Source organism: Gossypium hirsutum, chromosome D08 (genome assembly GCF_007990345.1).
Source record: "Gossypium hirsutum isolate 1008001.06 chromosome D08, Gossypium_hirsutum_v2.1, whole genome shotgun sequence".
NCBI classification, from domain to species: domain Eukaryota; kingdom Viridiplantae; phylum Streptophyta; class Magnoliopsida; order Malvales; family Malvaceae; genus Gossypium; species Gossypium hirsutum.
In genome coordinates, this window is record NC_053444.1 from 54,916,092 (window position 1) to 54,928,109 (window position 12,018).

Genomic DNA, 12,018 nt, shown 5'->3' on the forward strand with positions numbered 1-12,018 from the left:
GTGCGAAAGTTTCATTATAGTCAATACCTTTTACCTGGTGATTACCAAAAACAACAAGACGAGCTTTAAGTCTCTCAATACTTCCATTGGAGTTATATTTAATCTTATACACCCACTTACTACCTAGTGCTTTCTTTTTAGGATGAAGTGTTTCCATAGACTAAGTGTCATTATCCTCTAGAGCACAAATCTCATTTTGCATAGCATCATGCCATCACACATCCTTCAAAGCCTTTTTAAAAAACTGTGGAAGGCTCTAAAACAAGTGAGGTGGGAGATAGACTTTTCTTTATGACGGTATGAGTGAAAAAATCTTGAAGCTTCATAGAGGGAAACTTCTGAATATGCCTTTATCTCAATTCAGGAGCATCATTGCCCAAAGCCCTTTGCACCACCGTGTTATTGGAGGAAGAAGAAGATACCACAAGTGTCGAAAAACTCACAAGTGGCGAACTCATAGGCTCTGGAGTAGCAAGCAAAGGAACTATCGCGGATTCTAACACCTCTAATTTACCAAAATATGTATAAAAAATTATGTCTACACTCCCATATGGCAAGGCAACTGTAACACCCTATACCCAGTCCAGTCACCCAACCTAAGCTATAAGATATTAAGACTTTAACACTTTGACATCATTCACAATTTAATAAAAAAACAAATAATTTATTTGCAATCATTTTTCCATGTTATTCAATCAAAACAGGACTTAATTTGAGCTCATGGAACATTTAAAACAAATCGAGAACAATTCTGGATTAAAATGAAACTTTTACAAAAGTTTGAGTAAAAAGTGGAAACATGGGTCGTGTGACAAAGCTCAGCCCATATGGCTCAAGAACATGACCGTGTGGCCAAACCGTACAACAACTTGTGCCCGTGTAACTTAGGATCACACAATCATGTAGCTAGGCCGTGTAACTCTCTAAGGTCATGTGGACAAACCTACACAAAAATTCAAAGAGGCCATATGGTCGGGTCATACAACCGTGTCACAGACCGTGTGTGCCCAAAATAGCTTAAAACATAAGCCAAATCACCCACAATTTCTTAGACTCAAAGCCATTCATTTACTATTACATAAACCTATTCAAAATGTACCCAAACATGCCAAAATATGCCAATTCACATTCAACGTATGTGCCTAACCAATATGCCATCAATGGCACTACAATTCAACTATAAACAACAACTATCCAAACTAAGACATAATCAACACATCCACCTTATTCAATCATCAACCAAGTCTCAAATACCATATTCCAAAATCATCCATTTATACTAAACTTTCAAATGCAAACATACTTCATCATAAGTTTATAAATTACCAAAACCAAAATGACCATTTCAACAACATCTCATCAACAAAGGCATCAAGTGAAAAGCTACCATTTCAAGATACCAAATACAAAATTACATCTCAAATGATACAAGTCATCACCAAGTTACCTAATAACATAAAGATACCGAAACCTTATTTACATGCCACTTATAATCAGACCAAAATATACAAATAACTACCGAAAGAGTTGTTGGATAGTGTGATCTCCAATGATGTTCCAAACAACAGCCAAAGTCCATCAATCTTCAAAGAAGAAAAACCAAATAGAGTAAGCTTATATAAAGCTTAGTAAGTTCATAAAATAAAACATCACATACCTGCCAATTTAATTTATAAATCATACATAACATAAAATAAACATTCCTTTGTCTTGTTTCATCTTTCCAAGTATGAGAAGTGGCTGAACCTGAATAGTTCATATCATGTTAAGAATCACATACCAAGATATAATCAAACAAATATAATTCATTATATCATGTCATTCTATTTCCATTTCAATAGTTAACTGTTTTTCCTGGAGAACAATAGTAAATTGGCTTCAAGCATGTGAGAGGGTAATGCTCACACAAGCTAACGAAAGGAAATTAACCAATATATGATGTTGCTCACACAAGCTACAGAGAATCCGTAACATATGCAAGATCTCAAGCCATCGATATGGTATCCATCATCGATACATAGTACCTAATAAATATAAATTGGCACAGAGTGCTTGATACTGTAACTCAGGTACAAAGTACCTAATACTGTAATCACCGGCAACTAGTGTCTGATACGCCCTAATGACATGTCATTTGTATCCTAACTATTCACTAAGTTCACTCGGGCTTATCATGTTTTACCAAGATCATTACATACTCAAATTTTACCTTTCAAACCATAATCTTTCAATTTTATTATCATTCAATAGATCACAGAATCATTCAAATTCATATAACCAAACACATAATTAATTAAAACATTAATAAATGTAATATGAACTTACCAAAATACAATAGCTATCAACATTTGACAACGACTACTCAACGACTTTTCCTTTCCCGCAATTATCAACCAACTGATCCGTTTCTTAATTTAAATATAATAATTTTATTCAATTAATTGATTTAATAACACAAAACATTTAAATTCACATATTTGACCCTTATTCGTCATTTTGCACATTTACCCTATACATTTATCTTTTATTCAATTTAATCCCTAAACCTGAAACTTCCAAAACTATCACATTTACACCAACTTCATGCTAGCCAAATGTTCCCTCATTCCATTATAGCCCATATTTATTAATCACAAGAATTTCATGCTCAATTTAATATTTTATTAATTCAGTCCTTTAACTTAAACTAACCAAAATCACTTTACAAAATAGTCATATTTAACTATCAAGTTTAATAATCTAACAAAAAACTTCAGAAACATCACAAATTCATCCATGACATAATTCTAAATTTTAACAATTTTATGAATTAGTCTCAGGATTAGCTAGATTAAGCTACAATGATGTCAAAAATATAAAAATTATGAAAAAAACGGGTTGAAAAACACTTACATGCACCCAATTAGAGCTTGGCCGAAATTTAAGAACTCAAAAATGGTGTTTTTCTCCTCTTACAATCGGTGGTGATGAAAAAATAAAGATGACAACATGTTTTGTTATCTTTTATTTTCAGTTTATTTATTAAATTAACATTTTAACTCAAATTTCACACAAAACCTATCACCTAACTGTCCACTATACTTCAATTTGGTAGATTTACCATTTCAAGCACTTAATTCATGGTTTTATAACTATATAATTTAACTTATAGTAATTATTTTTTACAACTTTCACGATTTAGTCCTTTTTACTTAATTAACTATCTAAACGTTAAAATTTTCTAACCAAAATTTAATACGACATTGTAATAACTATATAAATATTAAATAAATAATAAAATATTGACTAATCGAAATCGCGATCTCGAAACCACTGTTTCTGATACCACTAAAAACGGGTTGCTACAGCAACATTGCCAGGCTTAATGGTTGCAACATTCTCATCCAAATATGGAAAAATATCCTCAAAAAATTTCACATGGTGGGACACAAAGAACTTCTTAGAATCCAGATCATATAAATATCAACCCTTTTGTTCCAAAAGGGTACCCAACAAAAACACACTTTCGACTTCGACTAACAAACTTATCACCTTTAGAACGTTGATTATGAGCAAAACATAAGCACCAAAACACACGAAGATCATCAAACAAAGGACGGCTACCAAACAACATTTCATAGGGTGTTTTATTGTGAAGAAGAGGTGAAGGAGTTTGATTAATGAGATGAGATGTAGCCAACACGCACTCTCCCCCAAAAGATATAAGTAGATTTCCCTGGAAACGTAAAGCACGAGCTACATTTAAAATATGTTGATGTTTCCTCTCCACTTTCCCATTTTGTTGAAGAGCCTCAACTCAAGATGTTTGAAAAATAATGCCATTTGCAAGAAAATAATCCTGAACAATTAAATTTCGTCATATTATCACTTCTAACACACTTTTTTTATTGAGAAATTGGCGGTCAACCATAGCAATGAATAACATGAAAACTTTGAAAACCTCTTTTTTTTATTTTCCAATAGATATACCCAAATAGCACGAGAAAAATCATCAACTAATGTCAAAAAACAATGAGATCCACAAGATGAAGGAGTGTCATAAAAACCCCATAAATCACAATGAACTAACTCAAAAATACGAGTGGTTTTTTGTTCACTAATTGAAAAGTTATTTCTAGCCTGCTTAGCACGATGACAAATTTAACATGCTTTATTTAGATTATCTCTAGAGTTACTAACATAAGGAAGTAATTTTACTACTTTCTCGGAAGGGTGACCCAATCTTCTATGCCAAAGTTCCAAAGAGGATGAAGCTTCAATTGAAACCACTTTGACCATCGAAACATGTCGGAAGTAGTAAAGTCCATCTCGTCTCTCACCCGTTCCAATCAGCTCCCTCGAATGAAGGTGAATAGCATATATGATAGTAGAAGATTGGACAAAACAGTTCATATCATCATTCAACTGGGAAACCAAAATTAAATTACAGTTTAATTTAGGAATGTAAAGAACGTGTTTTAATTGAATTTTTTCCTCAATTTAACCATTCCTTCTTGGGTAGCCACCATTGTTTGGCCATCAGAGAGTCCTATGGAACATGCTACAGCATCTCTCACATTCGTCAAACACATAAGATCACTCGTAACATGATTTGAACACCCCGTATCAATAATCCAATTATTATTGAACTTACCATTCAACCGAGTGGAAGTTGATTGTTTATTACCAAACACCGCTAAAAGAGACTACTATTGCTCAACGGTAAAACCAGGAAGTGTCGCCCTCCTTGGTGGTGATGGAGGAGGAGCAGACTCGCCGCCAGGCATTTAGAATGATGAAAGAAAAAAAAATTGTGTCAAAAACCTTGTTCAGATGCCACTTGAATTTTATTGATAGACCTTAAGGATATATATATCTATACAGTAGTAGTTACGTAGGAATCAAATTGCTAAAAGATAATATCCTATAATATCCATTATGAATCAAATTGCTAAGAGATAATATCATATCATAATATCCTAACACTTTTAAATAATTTCTTTTTCACATGTGCGCAGAAAGATCAGTTTACTTATTTTTTTTACTCGAAGAAAAAAATGCAATATAGAAATTATTATGGTATTTTTACTTAAATATGCATAGTTACATCTCTCATTTCTCACCTCCTCTTATTCAAATTTAGAATGAATTTTTTTGGTGTTGTAAAATATTTAGAATGGTTTGTTTTATATGCTAAGATGAACTTTCCTTTAATTTTTCTAATCTACCAATTATATCACCTTTCCAACTTTTTATTCCCCTTTACTTTTACAAATAAAATTTAATTTTACGTAGATTAATTAAAAATTTCTTGAAAATCCCCGAGTGTGAACCGAGGGGGTTTTCACTCTAGTGAAATATTTGTTATTTTGTAAGCAAAATGAAATATTGCATTGACTAAAACATGTATCAAATGAAGGGATTGTAAAATGTTTTCCAAGTAAAAACCAAGCCATAATCCCACAAAATTCGGACAAGATTCTGAAATGTTGTCCATCACCAAGCTCTGCTCTGCACCAGACACCCTGATCTTAAAACCACTTATCGCTTGCCATTTTGTGTATGACTCAATAGAAATCTATTCTCTTCTATGTTGTTGTAAATTTTATAATAGTCCCTATGCCAGCTTGCCACATGGTAAATTCTAAAATAATAGCTGATTTGTGATATAAATAAAAGACAAGGGGCTGGGAAAGTTGACCAAGCTATAGCCTACAGCTCTTACATAACAAGTTGCTACAGCTATTGAATTTGATCTGAAAACTCCTAAATTAAACATGGAGTCCGGACTACTATAATCGAAACCCCCTTTCCTTTGTTTCGCATTTTCATCCTGAAAAAATTCAACGCCAAAAAGAGATCAAGTTGGAACCCACAGCAAAGATGGGGGGATGGAGAAACGCAGTTCAAGAGGCTGCTGCTTCTAAACCTCTGTTTCTGACGATATACACCACCATTATCGTGGGGATAGTGGCGACTTCTTTTTATGTGTTCTCCGCCATTTACTCTCCATCCGCTTCCACCAGCACCCAGTCTATCTCTACTTCTTGGCTTTCCTCCCCTCCTCTCTCCCAAAGTACGCTCCTTGTTCTTTTTTCTTTTGTTTTTTAATTTAAGCTTCTATGTATGTGCAAATGGCATATCATATGTTATTAGAACAACTGAGTAAACATTGTTTTCGTTATTGGATCCTAATCAAAATGGAATATTGCTAATGGGTTTTTGTTAGTTTGACTTTTTGTTTGTATGTTAGACCCTTTCTTCCCCTAGCTTCTTTTATGGAATTATGTTGCAATTTTGAAGACTTTCTTTGATACCCTTTATTATGATGTTCTGTTCAGTACATCAACTTCACTCTTTTAGCATTTGCTTTACCATTAGTCAATTACATGATTTTATTAACTGATGTCCTCAAATGGTAGATGGTGGTTCTAATTTCAGTAACAACATTTCTCAACCAACAGACAAAGCATCACAACCTGGTAGCAACCAGTTGAAAACTATATGGGAGGCTCCGCCTAGTAATTCGAAAATGCCACCTTTGGAGTCCTTTAAATTAACAAAAGAACTGGTTGGAGAAAGGGCGAAAGACAATGTCATTATTGTCACCTTTGGCAACTTTGCGTTTATGGATTTCATCTTGACTTGGGTTAAACACTTGACGGATCTTGATGTTTCTAATCTTCTTGTTGGTAAGTTGTTAAAATCTTCCTGCAGTTAACTGTGCTTAAAAGTGGACAATGAATTGGAATCGTTGTGATTTAGGTGCTATGGACACCAAACTGTTGGAGGCTTTGTATTGGGAAGGTGTTCCAGTATTTGATATGGGCAGCGATATGAGCACAATAGATGTTGGATGGGGCTCTCCTACATTTCATAAAATGGGGAGAGAGAAAGTATTACTTATAAATGCTATACTTCCTTTTGGTTATGAGCTATTGATGTGTGATACAGACATGGTGTGGCTCAAGGTACTCCCTTTCCAATCCAGATCAAGTTTTTCTTTGTTGTTTACATGACACTAAGCTATAGTTTGATTGTTTCACTTTTTCTTCCCTTAAATTGGATAAGTTTTATTTTATTACAATGCTATCATACTGTGGAAGAATATGGATTTCTCTGATTCTATAAGAAATAAAATTTCAGTGAGAAATACTAGTTTTTCCTGGCGGTTGCATTTGCTTTGTGTGTACTTTTATTGGCTTGTGTAATGCTTCTTACTCTGCTGTCATCATTTCTTTATATTTTAAATCATGATCCTTAATGGTCACTTCAGAAGATATACATTAAAGTCATACTTGATGTGGCTTGCCCCTTTCCACAGGATCCGCTTCCATATCTTGCTCAGTACCCTGATGCTGATATCTTAACTTCAAGCGACCAAGTTGTGCCAACAGTTGTTGATGACAGATTGGCTGATTGGAAACAAGGTAAAAAATGTTTCAAGTTGTGGCCCAGAGTAGTATTGTTACTGGAGACCTGCCCTCTTCTTTTCTAGGAGAAGAGAGTAGAAAGGTTGTCGATTGATGTAGCGTTTTAATTTCGCATATCCTACGCTGCCTTTAGATTGCTTTCACCTTCTATGTTAAGTGTTAAACTCTTCATTTATGAAGCAGGGACTGCTCAGTTTGCACTGCAGCCTTAAGCCTCTTTTTCCATTTGTTGTTAACACTCAGTGCACTGAATTAGAGAATGTCTAACTTATAAATTTATCATTTTCTTCTTTTTACTCTTATTACCAGTCTTGTGACTCCTTCGCTCAACTGATTCTATCTTTTCCTTGAATAGTTGGTGCTGCCTACAATATAGGAATTTTCCACTGGCGGCCGACAGAGCCTGCCATAAAACTGGCAAAAGAATGGAAAGATATGCTTTTAGCTGATGACAAGATATGGGATCAGAATGGATTTAATGAACTTGCACGCAAGCAGACAGGGCCAGCCGTTGATGATGATAGTGGACTTTTTTATGCGTTTGATGGAACTCTCAAGCTGGGAATTCTACCAGAAAGTATATTTTGTAGTGGACACACTTATTTTGTTCAGGTGGGATCTGTATGCTTGTTCACGGTGAATTTGATAGTCTTATGTTTTTATTTTACTGATGGTTGTTGAAATTCCAGTTTTTGCACTTATATGCCTTTTTGTGTTTATACCCTTGAGCTTTAATTTATCTTGCTTGTACCTGTTAGTAAATAGCAGCATATGTTGTATATTAAGCTTGTCTTAAGCCTTAATGCTATTGGCAGGCCATGTATGAACAACTTAGGCTGGAGCCATATGCATTGCACACTACATTCCAGTATGGTGGTACTGAAGGGAAGCGTCATCGGCTGCGGGAGGCCATGGTTTTCTATGATCCACCAGAGTACTATGATGCACCAGGTAATTTTGTGCCAGTTCTTTTCCAGATGTGATGTTAGGACTTATATTATGATTACAAATGTTCTGTACCAACTATAATGTATGGGGTATTTTTGTGCCAGCTCTTCTGATATTTGGTTTTAGTACCAATATTATCTCATCGAAGCTGTTTAAGACAGTTCCTGCATCCTGCAGAGCTTCAGTTATATTTATCGATCTGACATGGACATGCTAAAGATTTTGCAATTTTTTTCCTTCATGTAGAGATGAATGGGTCATATCTTAAATGGATTATGGCATCAGACATATGTTATGCGACGTGGGTGTTTTAGGATGAAGGAAATAGTACATGTAACATGCAGTTTGGTTACATTATTATCCTCCATAATAATTTATTTGCTTTCCCTAGGATATATCATTGGTTAAAACTTTGTGGAACAGATGAGTTAGATATGATAATTTGTCCTCCATGCATGAAGTGTATAATTCCACATTTGTATTTGCAATGAAACATCAACTGTTTTCACATTTTTTATATCTCTCCTATCATGTTTTATGCCTGTGTTGGTATGATGGGATGCAGGACAGTCTGAAATCTACTATCCTGCGAGTTTTATCAGGGAAACTTAAAGAGTTCTGTAGTGAAATGAGAACTTTCTTTAACTTTTACCTTTGGCCCCATTTTAAACAAAGGGGCTATCAATTTATCTAGCAAGAAAGATCAAAGTTAATTGAATTTCAGATATCGAAACTTCCTTTGATGTTCACAGAATGTTTTATGCTGCCAGTTAACTTATTGAAGGAATTGTGCAGGAGGATTCTTGTCATTTAAACCTTCTATTCCGAAGAGCTTGTTATTGGATGGGGAGCATAATCTAGAATCACACTTCTCTCTTATTAATTACCAAGTATGAGTGTATTATTTTAGAAGTATAAGCTTCTGCGATTTGAATCCTCTGTATTTATTCTCATAATTTCTGTTGTTGACGATTTTATTCAGATGAAACAAATAAGGTCGGCACTTGCTATCGCTTCATTGTTGAACCGTACACTGGTGAGAACACTATGATCATTCAAAATGATCGTCTTAAGAGTTTTCTGTTTACTGTTCTAATGAGTGTCGTGAATATAATTTTTCTCTGTGATGGAAATTGAACCAAGATATTTAAAGTAGTTCTTATGAGAATCTTGGCTTACACCCTTAGAGCATGTGTTTTTAACATGAATTACTTGTGCCTAGTGGTAGCAAAAGTAATCAAGGTAAAACATCTATAAATTGAAATTTTCATCTTATTAAAGAGCCAGTGAAATATGTGGTTCAACGGTGCAAGTGGTATCACATTGTGTGGGGAAAGTTATCTAATCCATTCCATCTGTAGATTTGGGTATTGGAGTTGGATAAGGTTAAGTAATAATCTTTTTAGCTTTTCACTGTGTCAATTTCAGGTTATGCCTCCATTATGGTGCCGATTGGATAGACTATGGTTTTCACATCCTGGAGTTCTGGAGGGGTCAATGACTAGGCAACCTTTTCTATGCCCTTTGGACCATATTTTTGAGGTAAATTGTAGATGATTGTAAGACCATTAGACCGTTATGCGTACAACCATGAAACCAATAATCTATATATTAGAGCACTTCATTTTGCCTCTTTTAAAGTACAACTTAGTGCAAGGATTTTGTGGATTCTTTTATTTTGAGCATGAGACGTTCTAATTCTAAGGAATATGCTATGCACTGTTGTAGGTAAATGTTATGTTGAAAGACCTTCCAGAAGAGGAATTCGGCCCTGCAATCAACATCAGAGAGTACTCATTTCTCAACAATCCATTATTACCCCAACAAGTAAATGAAAATATTAGTGATAGAGATTAATTTGTTTCTTTTCTTTGATCTCCTTCAGGGAACTTTAATTTTCAATGTTGTTTCAGGTAAAAGAGTCATGGCTTTATGTTCAGCTTTGTCAAGAAGGAACTGAAGATTGCCATGCATCAAGTAACACAAGTCGACCAGGTCTTTTAAGATTCCCGAAAAACAGTACTGAAGAAATGGTATGGCTGATTCTTCACATGCTTATGTAAAATATCTTGTTCAAAGTAGTGCAATCACTCCCAATGTTCTTGATGCAATGGATCCTATGTCCTATGTCCTATGTCCTAAGTAGTGAATTGTTCCATGTTGAGATATATTTTTCATTCAGTTAGACACTAGTCCAAGTTTAGGTTGGTCAAGTATCAAAGGTCGCTAGATTTAGGCTACGTTAAGTTCATAACCGAATTATCTTATTTCTGCTTGTATTTTCATGGAACTGGTATTATTACTCGTCATGCTATTACCAATGGCTTGGTAGTGACCTTGTTGAATTCTAATTCTGAATTATACAGTTCAAAACAGTATTCTCTTCATTCAAGGATGTCAAAGTCATCCAATTCTCTTCAATGCAAGGTGCCTTTTACAGTTTCACCGATAAGGCAAGTCTTTTCATCAAGCTGCAGCTTCCCATCTTCCATTATTTTTTTACTTTGTTTTTACACATTTGGGTTGCGATTTACTAATATGTTGAATGTTTTATGTAAACTCAGACAAGAGAGGAGAAATTCAGGAACCGTATGAAGAGGTATGTAGGTATATGGTGCTGTGTAGAAAACCACACTCCTGGACATATATATTACGACATGTATTGGGATGAGAAATCAGGTTGGAAACCTGCCCCACCCCAAACCCCAGAGGAGGATCACCCGCCTTTCTAAGGCGCTCCCCCAACCAAGCATTTGGAGTATCATCATTTTTTTAGTCTAAATATTGCCAAGTTTTGGGAGACAGAAAAAGAGATGCAGAAACAGATAAATGTGTTGAAAGTTAGTCTGGTCTCATTCCTAACAGAGTCAGAAACCAGAAATGAAGTGTATTCATATTTGGATATGGGATGAGGTTGTATTGACACTAACTATTCAGAAGAAAAATGTCTGAAATCTGACATAAACCCTTACTTGTGTACCCATAGGTCCAAAAATTTTGACTGTGTTTTGCCTTTCTCCAATACAAATAGGGGGGAAAAGGAGAAATGAAGCTAATAATTTGAAGAAAGTTATAGTGCATACTGAAGGACCTTTCATGTCCGGCTTACAACTTGTTTTATAAGATGATTTTGTTTTTTTAACATAACATGTATTTCTTTTATTGTAAAAGTCTTGGCTTTGTTACTTGATTATTATTGCTATTTACTTAAAGCTGATGCAATGTTCAATATCTTTGGAATGGTAATGAATGAATGAATACCTGAAAGTAGGGTGCGGAAAGACCGAGTATTCCAGCAAGAGCGTCTGAGTTTATGAAGTATATACCAGGAGAGCGTCTCCAAACCTGTTTTTGCCTAATAGGGAACTAAATCTGGATATGGAAAAAATTCGATAAAACATTCAACCCATACGAATTGATTAAAGAATAATTTTTTGATAAAACTGATACACTTTATTACATTCAACACCAGCTCATGTGTTAGGAGAAAAAGAGTCGATTCAAGTAAGTTCGGTTTTTATCTATTTGAAACGGTTCGAGCTATTTTTGGTTCTATATCACCCGTTGAACTTTTGACTTCCAATTTTCGATTAGTTTAATCCGTCATTCCAATCCAATTTTAACGCCACCATTTCAACTCAAAATAAAAAATCAACCA

General features: G+C 34.7%; 1 protein-coding gene across 2 annotated transcripts; it reads left to right on the plus strand.

The window, feature by feature from the left end:
- Nucleotides 1–5,620: 5,620 nt before the first annotated feature.
- LOC107900691 (arabinosyltransferase XEG113) lies at nt 5,621–11,530 on the plus strand. Of its 2 annotated transcripts, none has more exons than XM_016826373.2 (13): nt 5,621–6,055; nt 6,402–6,671; nt 6,745–6,950; nt 7,304–7,409; nt 7,768–8,024; nt 8,228–8,363; nt 9,156–9,250; nt 9,343–9,396; nt 9,789–9,902; nt 10,089–10,187; nt 10,274–10,393; nt 10,727–10,813; nt 10,925–11,530. In XM_016826373.2, the coding sequence occupies exons 1-13, from the start codon at nt 5,863–5,865 to the stop codon at nt 11,090–11,092; spliced, it is 1,905 nt and encodes a 634-aa protein (XP_016681862.2). In that variant the 5' UTR covers nt 5,621–5,862; the 3' UTR covers nt 11,093–11,530. The 2 variants fall into 2 exon arrangements, with proteins under 2 accessions (XP_016681862.2, XP_016681863.2); XM_016826374.2 differs by having other exon boundaries at nt 5,678–6,055; nt 6,444–6,671.
- The last annotated feature ends 488 nt before the right edge of the window (nt 11,531–12,018 follow it).

Bases quoted from the DNA above. Each gene is read 5' to 3' on its own strand.
- LOC107900691 (XM_016826373.2), top strand. From the start codon at position 5,863: ATGGGGGGATGGAGAAACGCAGTTCAAGAGGCTGCTGCTTCTAAACCT. The intron at 8,025-8,227 runs GTGGGATCTGTA...TGCTATTGGCAG, and splicing joins GACACACTTATTTTGTTCAG to GCCATGTATGAACAACTTAG. The intron at 10,394-10,726 runs GTATGGCTGATT...TGAATTATACAG, and splicing joins AAAACAGTACTGAAGAAATG to TTCAAAACAGTATTCTCTTC.